General features: G+C 52.9%; 6 protein-coding genes across 6 annotated transcripts; 2 read left to right on the top strand and 4 right to left on the bottom strand.

Moving 5' to 3' along the window:
• Window positions 1–213: 213 nt before the first annotated feature.
• SAICODRAFT_24589 (uncharacterized protein) lies at window positions 214–5,501 on the bottom strand (the record flags this gene model as incomplete). The annotated part of the gene is made up of 2 exons (XM_019166789.1): window positions 214–5,344; window positions 5,404–5,501. 2 exons carry the CDS (start codon window positions 5,499–5,501, stop codon window positions 214–216), a joined length of 5,229 nt encoding a protein of 1,742 aa, XP_019024916.1.
• Window positions 5,502–6,065: 564 nt separating this feature from the next.
• On the bottom strand, window positions 6,066–7,466 carry SAICODRAFT_55415 (Sup35 complexed with Gmppnp; the record flags this gene model as incomplete). Its single annotated transcript, XM_019169372.1, has 1 exon — window positions 6,066–7,466. A coding segment is annotated over one exon (1,401 nt), but the record flags the coding sequence as incomplete, so codon positions are not given.
• Window positions 7,467–8,618: 1,152 nt separating this feature from the next.
• On the top strand, window positions 8,619–9,506 carry SAICODRAFT_55488 (ubiquinone/menaquinone; the record flags this gene model as incomplete). The annotated part of the gene is made up of 1 exon (XM_019169377.1): window positions 8,619–9,506. One exon carries the CDS (start codon window positions 8,619–8,621, stop codon window positions 9,504–9,506), a length of 888 nt encoding a protein of 295 aa, XP_019024914.1.
• SAICODRAFT_29795 (uncharacterized protein) lies at window positions 9,489–10,411 on the bottom strand. Its single transcript, XM_019167500.1, has one exon. It carries the CDS (start codon window positions 10,372–10,374, stop codon window positions 9,529–9,531), a length of 846 nt encoding a protein of 281 aa, XP_019024913.1. The 5' UTR covers window positions 10,375–10,411; the 3' UTR covers window positions 9,489–9,528.
• Window positions 10,412–11,073: 662 nt separating this feature from the next.
• On the top strand, window positions 11,074–12,039 carry SAICODRAFT_90890 (N-terminal nucleophile aminohydrolase). The gene is made up of 3 exons (XM_019171721.1): window positions 11,074–11,302; window positions 11,361–11,779; window positions 11,834–12,039. Exons 1-3 carry the CDS (start codon window positions 11,094–11,096, stop codon window positions 11,959–11,961), a joined length of 756 nt encoding a protein of 251 aa, XP_019024912.1. The 5' UTR covers window positions 11,074–11,093; the 3' UTR covers window positions 11,962–12,039.
• Window positions 12,040–12,272: 233 nt separating this feature from the next.
• Window positions 12,273–13,568, bottom strand: SAICODRAFT_65027 (oxidative stress survival, Svf1-like protein). Its single transcript, XM_019170117.1, has 3 exons — window positions 13,493–13,568; window positions 13,212–13,430; window positions 12,273–13,159 (listed from the first exon to the last, which is right to left on the bottom strand). Exons 1-3 carry the CDS (start codon window positions 13,513–13,515, stop codon window positions 12,277–12,279), a joined length of 1,125 nt encoding a protein of 374 aa, XP_019024911.1. The 5' UTR covers window positions 13,516–13,568; the 3' UTR covers window positions 12,273–12,276.
• Between the last annotated feature and the right edge of the window lie 10 nt (window positions 13,569–13,578).

Raw genomic sequence — 13,578 nt, 5'->3', positions numbered from 1 at the left:
ATATATAGCATAATCTTCATAGGCGCGGAGTCGAGGCTGGAGCTACTGAGAGTTGGATAGCTATATTTGGTTCAGTGTTCGAGTCTTATGTGCCAGTCAAAAGCACCCAAGCGTGAAAAGAGAAGAGGATTCGAGATAAACTGCCAGTAAACAATGCAACTCCATACCACTTGCAATAAAGTAATAACTCCCAAGCATACAAAAAACACAACCTTATGACAGATGGAAACTACCCTGACCTTCCTTCATCGCAACCATGAGCTTCTCCCGCAACACATCGGCATTCGAGTAATCGGGCAGCTTGAGATAGTTGACACAAGTCATAACAGACGGCAAGTAATCATCAGCTGTAAGCGGTGGATCGTGAGGCTTGCAGACAATGGTGAACGGGGGTGTCAACGCCTTGAACCCACCAATAGGTAGCTTGGGGCTACCTGTGATAAACTGCAAAAAGTCACGACGCTCGGACAATGTGAAGCTGCTGAGAACAGACAAGAGATCGATGATCGTCCTGGAATCCAGGTTGAACCCATGATCGGCCTTGATCGAATCTGACAAGGTCTCAACAGACCAATCCTCCTCGGTCTGACCAAACAACATTACCAACTCCTCGGCAGAGAAGGACTTCAGAGCCTCGTATGGGAAGACCGCGGAGAAGCCTTCCCTGAAGGCCTTCACTTGCTGCCTAACGCCACTGCCAACAGTACAATCGACAACGCGTTCGACATACTCGCCGACGTCATTGATGTCGACAGCTACGGAAGCACCGTTCTCGATGAGCTCGAACATGGGGTACCCTGGAAGAGTGAAGTCCAATGCTAGGTCGTCGATAGAGACTTGGTCTACAGTGATAGCCGCTAAAGCTTGTCTCTTTTCGCCTGCATTCAGAGACTGATCGTGCATAACCTTGTTGCGGACGTGAACAAATTTGTTGACCAACCGCATGGACTGAGCTAGGTTCTTGTCAACCTCCTGAATGGCAGCAATGTTCACCATGCCAGCACCCTGTTCATCAGATACCCTGAAGAAGGCCGGGTTGAAGGAAACGTCGATCATGCGCGAATCAAGCATGCTCCTAGCCACGAATGTACCTAGGATCTTGAAATGCGCAAGGATGTTCTTTCCCTTGCTACTCGACAACTCAGACTCACTCATCGGCACAGGGAACAGCCCGTTTGTCCCAAAGGCATACTCGCTCTGCGGGTCCGAGTCATTTTCGCGCCACAAGCCCAGAGACTTCTTGCAGAATTCCCTGGATCCGCTGGTGTAAAACTCCAAAGTAGGACCAAGACCAGTTCCTACCTCATCGAAGTATTCGACCTCAAGTACGGAAGGGGACGAGCCATAAAGCTCCATAACCTTCTTGACGGATTCGAACAAATGAGCACGAGAAATACGGACCTTTGCACGCTGAGGCTGGCCTAGGTACGTGCGGGGATCATCACGGTCGCTGCGGGTTCCACTACGCTGGGGACCCTGCCAGCGAGCCATTGATCGAGAGTACCCGAATGATGTAGACTGGAGGAAGAGGTACCTTGTCTCAAAGGGGAACAAGAACGGGAACAAACCAGCCAGATCCAAAGTCCATGTCGGCAAGCAGGCACTTGCGATGATGAGAGGCTCTTCCAACTGTCTGTTCATCTTAGCAATGAGCTTAGAGTTAGTGAAGAGATCCAGAGGCAACGTAGTGTACTGCTCAGTGCCCTCAGATTCGCCCTCCAGCAAGGCTCGCCAATTCGTGTTCAAAGAGAATAAAATACTCAACAGACGCAAGATAGAGGCTGACAAATGGTCCTTCTCCAAAGAGGCAGGAATGCCACTCTCTGGAATCTTGGGCCAGACAATGCCGAACTCGACGTTCTCTGGAGCAGGACCGGGGACCTTCTTCCAGGTCACTTGGTAGGCATGGGAGAAGACGTCGTGTACAGCAATCGGCTGAGCCTGAACGTGATGCTGGTGGACGGCACCAAATATGGTAGTCCCGTTCGTCACCAATGCATTACCAATCTTGAACTCGAAGTGATAATCTTTGGGCGCTGTTTGAAGAGCCCCAGCATACGAAAGAGACTTCTGAGCGGAAAGAGTTGATGACTCCCTCTTCGGAGGCGCCGGAGTGCGAGACAGAGTACGGGTAGGGGTAGATATATTCTTACCGTCCTCAGTCTTAGCCGTAGCCTTGCCGCTGTTGTTCACTTCAACATTAACAGTCTCCTCGATCTGGTCCTGCATCATATCATCCTCGAGATCATCCAAAACCTCATCCATGATCTCGTCCATATCATCAGGGTCAGACATGACTTGCTCATCAGCACACTCCAAAGGCTTCTCAAGCTCGGACTTCTTCTCCTTCTTCGCGGGAGCCTCTTCGGCAGCGGAAGGAGTCTTCTGCTCGATCTGCTTACCCTTGTTCCCAGCAGAGGAACCTTCGCCGCGGAGTCCAGCTGCGGCGGCAAAGGCAGCCAATGCACTCGAGAGCATACCATCACCACGACCTCCCCTAGCCAGCTCGCTAAGAGCCAAGCGAGAACGAAGGAATTCGTCCACTGCCTTGAACGTAGCGATAGCAGGGATAGACACGATGAACTCACGGTATCTCTGAGGGATATCCTCCGTATCGGGTTCAGCAGCCGCAATCTTCAAACGAAGCTGCTTCGCCAACATAGACGCCGAGTTCCTACGACCATCATCAGAAGCCGCACTGTGAGCAGTAATGACCTCAAAGCGCTCCGAACGACTCAGAAGCTCCTGCAACTTCTGGACAATGACGACAAAGGGAGAGACAGGGTTCCTGACAACTAAGTTGTCACCCTTGAAGGCACTCAAGAAAGCCCTTTGAGCATTCGCATTCTCCACCTCCGAGCCATCCGTCAACGCCGCCAACAAAGCATCAACAACACCCGAATTCAGCAACTCAAAAGTCGTAATAGAATCATCGTTAGCAGAGAAGTACGCAGCCAACTCCTTCAACGCTCCATGCTTGTCCGCGGTCTTCAACTTACTAGCGACAGCGGTCAACTCCATCATGTAACTCGCAGCGTCCGCATCAGCCTTTGTCTTCTTCGCAGCATACTTATACGCATTAATGAACTTCTCCGCGTGCCTCTTTGCCCAACCGTCGAGATCAGTAGCACTTCCCGGTCTCGCAGAAGACTTGACCGTAGACGCGGACTGCGCACTGGCTGCACTGGCATCCGTAGATACCGAAGTCTCACTCGTCAAAGATGCCTGACTCGCCTGCGATGCCTCCTCAGCAGCAACTTCCGCGTCCTTGGCCTGCTTCTCAGCGACCTTCTTACTCGCAGCCTCCCCGATCTTCTCGACCTCAGCCAAAACACCCTCGCGGTAAAAGTGATAACAAAACAACTTCGGCAAACGACCGAGTAACAGCTCTGCCAACTGAAGTGCCGGAACCATGAGTGAAGGCGTCTCTTGCTGCGAAAGAACACCACCCAAGAACGAGGAGAAGGGAACGCCCTTCATAGCGTTAACCAACGCTTCCTCATCAAGGCATACAGCCATCTTCAAAAGCGCAGTCAACACCTTCTGACGAACGTTGAGATTGATAGTGCTCGCATACACATCGATCAAGGTCGGCAACAAAATCTTTGCGAAACGCGCGACTTCAGGTTTGCACCCCTTCAGCATCGCCAAACGATTCTCCACCGCAGCCTTCGACTTCCTCGCCGGCGTATCACCCTCACCCTCCTTCTCCTTATCCTCCTCCTTCTCTTTCTTCGGAATCCCAGGCAATAGTTCCCCGATAACATTCAACGTCTCATAAACCTGCTCCTTGCTCGAGTGGATGAGAGCCTGCATAACCATGATACTATTATTCTTCCTATCCTCCTCATTCTCGTTCGGTGACACCCCAGTGAGGGCCTGATACACCGTCTCCACAATATTCGCCTTGAACATCGCGACGGTGAGGGATGGAGAAGCTTTCGCCACAATACTCAGCAAACGGAGAAATTTTGTCCTGATGCTGGCGCCGACGATGTTGGCGAAGACGGGGCCCAGGAGGGTAATGATCGTCTTTAACATGTCGACGGAGATCAACTCTTCCAGTTTATCGGGGTAATGCCTGAATGACTCCACGATGCGCGTGACGCAGAGACATCCCTGCTCAACGACTCTCTGATCACTGCTCGTGACGACGTTCTGCAAGATTGGCATCACGTCCCTCACAGTACCAAAACAGTCAACGGGGATGGAACGACAGCAGTTCGCGGCGGTAGTGACGGCGGTCCTCTGTACATTCGTCGGAAAGAAATCAAGGTACGTTAAACATGCCGTCAACCCACCCTCCCTAACAATACTCGTCGGGTACTCAACCGAGATCTTCTCAAGCGTGGTCAAAGACTGTTCAGCCAAATCGATATACTGAATCTCCAGCAATTTCTGGCAAAGGACGGGCACGGCACCGCCGTAAACGACGTTATTGACAGACCCAGGAAGGGCCTCCATCATATTCGCCAAACAACGACACGCGAGTAACATCATCTCCGGATTGTCCTCCTCAAACGGACTCTGACTCCCTTTCATAACCTGCACCAACTCCTTCACGAACTGATCCGGCGAAAAGTATCCAGCCAACGTATCTTCCGTCGACACAGCCAGAACCTCCGCGAGTTCTTGAAGTGCCATGAGTTGCGAGGATGAGTCATCGTGCATCTTCAGGTTTGCCAGGATGTTCTTGAGGCGACCGGACATGGAGGACATCATCCCTGCCATAGCCCTCAACGAAGACGCAATACTCCCACCACCGAACAACGATGCCGGATCCGCGAAGCGTCCACTGAAATCCCCGATATCGTCCTCGTCCTCGTCTTCGTCATCCTCATCCTCATCCTCATAATCTCCCTCCCCCATCTCCTCATCATCGGACCCTTCCTCATCGTGCTCCTCCTCATCATCATCATCATCGTCCTCATCCTCGTCGTGGTCGGATTCGTGCTCATACTCCTCCGCCAGCTCCGCCGCACTCTTGTCACCACCTGCACCAAAGGAAAGATCCGAGTCATCCCTCAGCTTCCTCGAACTCCTCCTGCGAGAACTTTCAGGCATTGCTTCGGCAGGAACGGATTTAGTGTTCTTTGCCATATCGCTTTTCAGGCCTCCTTCGCCTCTTGACCGTTTCGTCACTGAAGATGGACCTTCCTGAGCGGGTGTCGGAATGGGGGTCGGATCACTCTGAACTGGCTTCGCGACCTTGGAACGCTTCTTGCGTGTCGACTTTGGTGGCGAACTACTGACGTCGGTTGCCTTGCGCTTCTTAGTCTCTGTAGTTGAAGCTGGAGCTGGAACTAGAGTCGGAGTTGTGGTTTCCGAAACGGACTTCTTCTGACTTTATCCACAAACACGATTAGTAACAACCCAACCGGAATCTAACAGATTCAAGCTCACGTTTCCTTGGTCGTAGCAGACGTAGAGCCGGAAGGGATAATAGATGCTGTGTTCTTCTTGTCGGTACGCTTGTTGTATGCCTTACCCTTGCGAGGCATGCGGCAAACGGTTCAACCCGAGTTGTGTGGTATGAATCGAAAGCGGTTCAAACGCGAGCCGGGATGTTTAGGATTACTGAAGTATGCTGTCTCTTTGTCAAGCAAATCTCATTCGCAATAAGATTCGGATTGATGGACGGTACCGGGATTCGTCCGGTATTGGAGGGGGTGGGGGTGGGGGTGTCGGGTGCTTGGTACTTTGAAGCGTTCCGAGAGCAATCAACGTATACGACTGGGCCCATGCACGTCGACTTACATAGAGCTGCAGCTGACGTGAGCCCGGGAGAAAGTGAGGACCGGTGTGGTGAGAATACACCTGAAAAACCGGGTTTCTTTTCAGCTTAACCGGCTGGTCATTTCGCATGGATGTTCCGTTCCTACCACGGCGGTGCGAGCTCGAACGTCGCCGGCTTCAAGTGACGGTACTGCGGTGTGCAAAATGCATGCAGAAACAAACTCTATGTTATGCAATATATTCCTCTTGAAGTACACATCCACAAAGAACTGACACATGAAGACAAACAAAGACAACTTCCATCATCCATCAACAGCTGCACCAGCCATCTACTGCGCAGCAGCAGCAGCCTCCGCCTCAACAACCTCCTGCGTAATCAACTTCGTAATCTTTCCAATAGCAATAGTATTACCCTGGTCACGCAACGTAAAACGTCCAAGCTGGGGGTAATCCTCAAACGTCTCAACACAAACCGGTCCAGCCAACTCCAAACGAGCGATGATCTTCATACCACGAGTAGCGAACGCAGGGGCCTTCTTTGATCGTCTGTTGGTCTTGTCGAGTTTGTGGAGGAGAGCGCCGAAGGTGACTTCCTCGACTGCGGTGTGAACGTGGAGAACGCAGGAGAAACCGGCAGTCAAGAGGGATGGCAACTCGATAATGGCAACCTGGGCCTCGAAGGCCGTAACAGCGTGCACGGGCTTCTTCACACCGCAAACGACGAATCCAGGCATGACATCCTCCTCCTCAATACCTTTGAGCCTCAAACGGACCTGGTCACCACAGGTAGCCATGTCGACTTCCTCCTCGGACTCAGCAAACATATTGGTGACTTCGACGACATCTTTGTTGGGCATGATGAGGATGCTCTGGCCTTTCTTGATGTGTCCGGACTCGATCTTACCCTCGATGACGGTACCCATGTCCTTGTACTTGACGGAGATGGGCATCATGAGGGGAGCGTTGAGCTTACGCTCCTGCATGGGCATACCATCGAGGTACTCGAGCAATGATGGGCCATCGTACCACGGGCAGACCTTAGGGTCAACGCGGTCTTTCAAACCAGCACCAGTGAAACCAGAAACGGGCATGAAGTGAACATCAGTCTTGGGGTTGTACCCAGTACCCTTCAAGAACTGAGCGAGCTTAGTAGTACACTCATCGTAACGCTCCTTAGACCACTGAACAGTAGGGTCATCCATCTTGTTAACAGCAACAATAAGCTTGTTGACACCCTGAGTCTTAGCCAAAACGGCGTGCTCACGGGTCTGTCCACCCTTCTCAAAACCAGTCTCGTACTCACCCTTACGGGCAGAAATAACGAGAACACCGACATCAGCCTGAGCCGCACCACCAATCATGTGAGGAACGAAAGACTTGTGACCAGGAGCGTCGAGAATAGTGTACTTGCGCTTCTCAGTCTCGAAATACGCACGACCAACCTCGACGGTCTTACCCTTCGCACGCTCCTCCTTGGTGGAGTCAAGTGCCCATGACAAATACCACGACTCACGGTTTTGCTCCTTCGCCTCACGCTCGTACTTCTCCATCGTTCGCTTGTCGACCATACCGGTCAAGAAGAGGATGTTACCACCCATGGTAGACTTACCAGCATCGACGTGACCCATGAAGACGACGTTGATGTGCTCCTTTCCGTACATGTCGTTGACGATCTCATCGTCGACTTCCTCCTCCTGTGCCTTAGCGATAGCGTCGGCCTCGCGCTTCTCAGCGGCGGCTTCACGCTTCTCGTTAGCACGGGAGATCTTGGACTCAGACTTCTCGACGGCAGCGACCTTCTCTGGGGTAGCGGCGGCAGCGACCTCGGCAGCAGCAGGCTTAGGGGATGCTGGTGGAGTAGCGACTTTAGCCTCAGCCTTCTTGACCTCCTTCACCTCAGCAGGCTTAGCAGCATCAGCGGAAGCACCGATGGAAACAGCTTTAGCTCCACCACCGCCGAGAGAAACAGTCTTTGCTGGTCCTCCGAGGGAGACAGTCTTAGCGGGTCCACCACCAAGCGACACGGTCTTCGCAGGGCCCCCACCCAAAGAAACGGTCTTAGCGGGACCGCCGCCGAGGGAAATAGACTTTGCAGGTCCACCGCCCAAGGAGATCGACTTGGCGGGTCCACCACCAAGAGAGATAGTCTTAGCAGGTCCAGAGGGTGCCGCAGGCTTAGGGGCCTCCTGCTGTGGTGGCTGCTGGTATTGGTTGTTGGGGTTGCTGTTATAGGCCTGTCCAGGAGCCTGGTTGTAGGCATTGTATCCATTGTATCCACCCTGCTGTCCACCGTAGCCACCCTGGTTGCCACTGTACTGGGGGTTCTGCTGTCCGTATCCTCCATACTGCTGCTGCTGCTGCTGCTGCTGCTGTCCATAACCACCCTGACCTCCATACTGAGGGTACTGTCCATACCCACCCCCGTAACCGCCACCCGGAGTGAAGGACGACGCGCCGGCGTTGAAGGACTGTGCACCAGGATTGAAAGCGGGTGCGCGAGCGGCGTTGTTGAGGTTCATACGACTGGCTTGCTGAGCAAGTCTCTGGTGGTCATTGAGACCATCTTCCCAGTTCTGAGGAGGGTTCGACATCTTGGAGGATCGATTGGCCTTTTCTGCTTGGACGCTGTTTGAAAGTCCCTACGGCAGTACGTTTATGCAGCCAAATTTCGATCCGAGACGTCACACCAGAAGCTGGGGCAAGAGACGGGCTTTGTTGCTATTGAAAGGTTTATAATTTCAGGCATACTCCTTCTAACGCATCTTCTACACCATCCATGTTCCCTTCGCAATCACTTGACGTGCCGGGCAGGCACGGTCCCCTCCCCATACACTTCATCGGCATTGCTGGGGAAATACTGATCTCGACACACAACTCCAAAAATGCAGCGATCAAGAACCCTACTACCCCGTCTCCGCTCCGTCCGAAGCTCCGCCTTCTCCACCTCCTCCCTCCGCCTCCAGGACTCCTCCCAGGGCAAGAATGAACCAAAAACCCACTTCGGATTCAAGTCCATCCCAGAATCCCTCAAAGAATCCCTCGTCGGCGGCGTCTTCTCCTCCGTCGCTCCCTCCTACGATGTCATGAACGATACCATGTCCCTCGGTATCCACCGCCTGTGGAAGGATCACTTCGTCAGAAGACTAGACCCTGGCCGAGGAAAAGGCGGAATGTCTATCCTCGACGTCGGAGGCGGAACGGGAGATATCGCGTTCAGACTCCTCGACCACGCAACAGATGTACACAACGACACAACTACCAAAGTCATGTGTGTCGATATCAACCCCGATATGCTGAGAGAGGGCGAGAAGAGATCTCTCAAGACTCGATACGCAAATACCGAGCGAATCAAGTTCCAAGTACAAAACGCCGAGGAACTCACCGCGATCCCGGATGCTTCGGTGGATCTGTACACCATCGCATTCTGTATCCGAAATTGTACTCACATCGACGCCGTCCTCCGCGAAGCCTACCGCGTTCTCAAACCCGGAGGCGTCTTCTCCTGCCTCGAATTCGCCCCCGCCGCATCCCTCCCCGGTCCTCTTCCCCTTCTCTACAGACAACATCTCTTCAAGGTCATCCCACTCATGGGCGAGCTCGTCGCGGGTGACCGGGCAAGTTACCAGTATTTGAGTGAGAGTATCGAGCGGTTCCCCATGCCGGACGATTTCTCGAGGATGATTGAGGAGGCTGGGTTTAACCTTGCTGGACGTGGATGGGAGCCGCAGACGTTTGGTATTTCTTATATCCATACCGGTGTTAAGGTTTAGACTACGGTAATATCCATGCATCTCATTTCTTCTCATTTCCTTTCAGTTGTGATGCTAGACCTTCGTTTCCTCTGACTCTCAATGCACTCTCGATTTGCCTTGCTTGGAAATCTAGCTCATGCTGGCCTTGTCTGATCTCTCTGTTCAGTCTCCATTTGGCCTCCCTCACAGCCCGTTCGCGTTCCCTGAGTGCTTGCTGCGCCTTATGCGCTGCTGCCGCCTCCGGATTTTCCACGGTATCGTCTTCCACTTCTGGCATCGTCCTCGTGTACCGCTCGAGCAATGTCACCCTCGTCTCCTCAGGTACGACAAAAAACCGCACATCTCCTTTAACACCCTGCGGCACCGTCTCAACCGTGGTACTCCTCCTCACCCCCTTCACCCCCCTCAACATCCCCAGAAACTCATCCTCGATCTTCTCCGGCTTCGCTTTCTTCTTCTCCTGATATTCCCTAAACAACTTCTCCTTCTCCTTATCCGTTCCCCACTTCTGTGCCGCCAATTCTTTCTTGTATTTTCGCTTGAATTCTGGCCAGTAGAGTTTACCCGCTTTCTCGACCAACAACGCCAAGTAGTCAATCTTCGGGTCAGTCTTCGGCGCAGCGGCTTTCTCGGCTGCGATGGCATCGAGTCGGTCCTTACAATACTCCACAAACACCTCTTTCCGCTCCGTCGTCGTCGTGATAGCCGTATACCTCTCGTCACGAACGATATCCGACAAGATGACGTCCCACATACTATATGGACTGATTTCCTTATCGTAGAGGAGGTCTTTAAAGATGGAGCGGCGTTCGAGGGGGGTTAATTCTTCTTGGGCGTCGTGGGGGTCGAAATTGCCTTCCTCGGCCATGGCAGCGAGTTGGGCCATGATGTCGTCTTCGCCGAATTCGACATCTTCTTGTAGCTGGTGGTCTGCTTCGTCCTGTGCGTAGTCGTCCTCGTATCCCTCCCCGCCCTCGTAAGAGTCCTCACGGAATCTCTTTGCATCTTCCTCGTCGTGGTCATCCTCCTCAACTTCCTCGGCAGGTCGCTTCTGTCCACGCATAGCCGCGACAGCAGCCTCGTACTCCTCGCGGTCCATCTTAGTAATGGCCTCCTTCACATGCTCCGGAATATCCCATACAGACTGCTTCGTGTCGACATTATGCGCAAACCGGCGGCCTTTCTTGGTAATGACGAGGATCCAAGGATGAACACCAGGAATGGCCTGCTTCCGCCTCGGTCTATCCGCGTTAGGATCCTTCTTTTGCTCTTGAGCAAGCTCCTGAACAGGCCCAACAGCTGCCAAAACAGCGGGAACTGGTGCCGGAGCAGGAGTATACGCCGGCCGTTCATACGTCGACGTCTGTGTCGCAGCGTTCCAGTAGTACAAGTGACCCGTCGGCGCACGATGCTCCGTCCATCCCGGCGGTAAAGGAGCGAGTTGAGGGTCTCCAGACATCCTTAATCTTCAACCTACGGGGACTCTGAATTTGGCGGTGTTCGGTTCACGTGCACAGGCCGACGCGTTCCCGCCCTGACCAGGAAGGTCTACGTAATACGATACCCAACACCACAGAGAACGACAAAAGACAAGGCAGTTGAACAATGGCCCGCCGTTACGATTCCAGAACAACAATCTTCTCGCCCGAGGGCAGACTGTACCAGGTCGAGTACGCCTTAGAGGCTATCTCCCATGCCGGTACGTGCCTCGGTATCATGGCCAAAGACGGAATCGTGCTCGCTGCGGAGAAGAAGGTGACGAGTAAGCTACTGGAACAAGACACCGCAAACGAGAAGCTATACATCCTGAACGAGTATGCATACGTTTCTTCCATCGAACCTTGGGATGGTGTGCTAATTAGACCGGAACAGCAACATGATCTCCGCTGTGGCCGGACTCACCTCCGACGCAAACGTCCTCATCGACTTCGCCCGCCGAATCGCCCAACGACACCTCCTAACATACAACGAGGACATCCCCTGCGAACAACTCGTCAAACGCCTCTGCGACACCAAACAAGGCTACACCCAAGGCGGTGGTCTCCGCCCCTTCGGTGTATCATTCCTCTTCGCAGGCCACGACCTCCTGCACGGCTTCCAACTCTACCAATCTAATCCGTCGGGTAATTACTCCGGGTGGAAGGCGACGGCGGTTGGAGCGAATAATGCTAGTGCGCAGAGTTTGCTGAAGCAGGATTGGAAGGAGGATATGAGTTTGCAGGAGGTTGTGGAGCTTGCGGCAAAGGTTATGGGAAAGACGATGGATTCGACGAATCTGACGTCTGAGAAATGTCAGTCGAATGAGTAGTCCGGTTCAATATGGTTTGTGCTAATTCGTCTTACAGTGGAGTTTGCCACGATTGGCCTTAGAGACGGAAAGATCTTCCATCACCTTTGGAAGCCGGAGGAGATTGATCAGTTGTTGAAGGACCAGGGATTGATGAAGAAGGATGAGGATGCGATGGAGTCGTAAACATGCCTGAGGAAGACGCGGATGGTGTGAGAACCTAGAGATGATGATACTGAGATACCACGGTTGAAATGCCAAGTTTACATCTGCCTACATACACCATACTCCATCGTACACGAGCGAGTGTCTTTAAAACGGATATATTACCATTAAGGCCCCTGATCTCGGGCGGCCATGAATCCATGCGAATCTGCTACTGTAATACGCAAACAGCAAAACAAAATAAAAAAATAGAAATAAGTCAATCCCGGGAACAAACTCCAAACCATCCGTGAGAGAGAGCAACTGTGGGTGTTAATGAATAGGATGAGCACCAGCTTAGGAGGAGATGAAGGTGGCCTCGGTGAAGAGGATACCGTTGTCCTCGATCTCCTTGTCGCCGTCGGTCAGCTTGAGGGTGACAGGGTTGACGCACTGGTAGATGAAGGGCTTGGTACCGGCGACACCCTGGACGAGCTTCTTGAGAAGCGCAGGGATCTCAGCCAAGACATCGACACGCTCAATACGGGTCTCGAGCTTAGCATCAATAGAAGCCTTGCTCTTACCGTCCTCCAACCAGTTAAACTCAATCCTCGTAGGCTCTTCCCATCCGGTCTCCTCATCAAGCTTCTTCTCCACGTGCGTAGCAGTGTTCTTCACCGTACCCAACACCAACTCCCCATCCTTCGCAACACCACCAACATTAACCGTAACCGAACCGTAACTAGGGGGCGTGGTGAACTCCATCATGACAGCAGAGTAGTTCTCACCCTGGAAGTTGGCAAAGTTCCATCGTGCTGCGGCGTGGTGGGGCTTCATGCCCTGGAGGGCATGGACGAAGAGACCACGGCCCTTGATGTCGAGGGCTTTGCCGTCGGCGATGATGGTACCGGTGACTGTTGCACGGGGCCAGAAGATGTGACGCATAGATCCCCAGGGCTTGTTGGCGTCAGTACCGTAAGTGGTGGTACCGTTCTTACCGGCCTTCAGTCCGGGTGCTGTGCGGGTGAACTCGACGTCGACAATCGTAGTGGGGCTAACGGATATCCGCAGAGTGTACTTGTTACCGTCCTCGGACAAGACAACGCTCGCCTGGTTTGCGGACATGGAGTGGCCATCCTCGCTCACGGCGAAGTTCTGGAGGTTCGTTGAGGACCAGACGTTCATGTTCTCCTCCTTGTGGTAGACACGGCATGTGAATTGAGTCTGCTCCTGTCCGAAACTGCAAAATTATCAGCATATACTACCGGTGAAAGAGCAATTGAGCTACTAACCCAATATTTGAGTGAATGATCTGCGCGAAGCAGAGGTGGCCAGAGTCAGCCATGATGTAGAAGGTCTGCGTCTCGACATTGCTGCCACCGGGCAACTGCCACGTGAGATCCTCAAGAGTCAATTCTGAGAACTGAGGACCCTCAGTAACCTGGTCAGCGACCGAGTGCAATGCCTCGGCGCCGTACTCAGGCTCTGCCGTTCCAGTGACGTACGCAACGCTGTGAGCAACTTTATCAACATGCATTCAATGAAGCATTGGCAAACTCTGATGGTGACTCACCTTCCTTGTAACCACTGCCTCATGATGAACTGATGATTTGAATTGAGTTTTGAAAATAGGAGGTTGCTATCGGCGTTGTTTTCCCA

This window comes from Saitoella complicata (genome assembly GCF_001661265.1).
Source record: "Saitoella complicata NRRL Y-17804 unplaced genomic scaffold SAICOscaffold_8, whole genome shotgun sequence".
Classification (NCBI taxonomy): domain Eukaryota; kingdom Fungi; phylum Ascomycota; class Saitoellomycetes; order Saitoellales; family Saitoellaceae; genus Saitoella; species Saitoella complicata.
The sequence above is the reverse complement of the archived record's forward strand: the minus strand, read 5'-3'. Positions and strand labels throughout refer to the sequence as shown.

Excerpts from the sequence above, each read along its gene's own strand:
- SAICODRAFT_65027 (XM_019170117.1), bottom strand. The coding sequence starts at position 13,515 with ATGAGGCAGTGGTTACAAGGAAG. Across the intron at positions 13,431-13,492 it reads AGGCAGTGGTTACAAGGAAG|CGTTGCGTACGTCACTGGAA; the intron begins GTGAGTCACCAT and ends AGTTGCTCACAG. Across the intron at positions 13,160-13,211 it reads ATCATTCACTCAAATATTGG|TTTCGGACAGGAGCAGACTC; the intron begins GTTAGTAGCTCA and ends ATAATTTTGCAG.
- SAICODRAFT_90890 (XM_019171721.1), top strand. The coding sequence starts at position 11,094 with ATGGCCCGCCGTTACGATTCCAGAACAACAATCTTCTCGCCCGAGGGC. Across the intron at positions 11,303-11,360 it reads AAGCTATACATCCTGAACGA|CAACATGATCTCCGCTGTGG; the intron begins GTATGCATACGT and ends AGACCGGAACAG. Across the intron at positions 11,780-11,833 it reads GAATCTGACGTCTGAGAAAT|TGGAGTTTGCCACGATTGGC; the intron begins GTCAGTCGAATG and ends TTCGTCTTACAG.
- SAICODRAFT_29795 (XM_019167500.1), bottom strand. The coding sequence starts at position 10,374 with ATGGCCCAACTCGCTGCCATGGCCGAGGAAGGCAATTTCGACCCCCAC.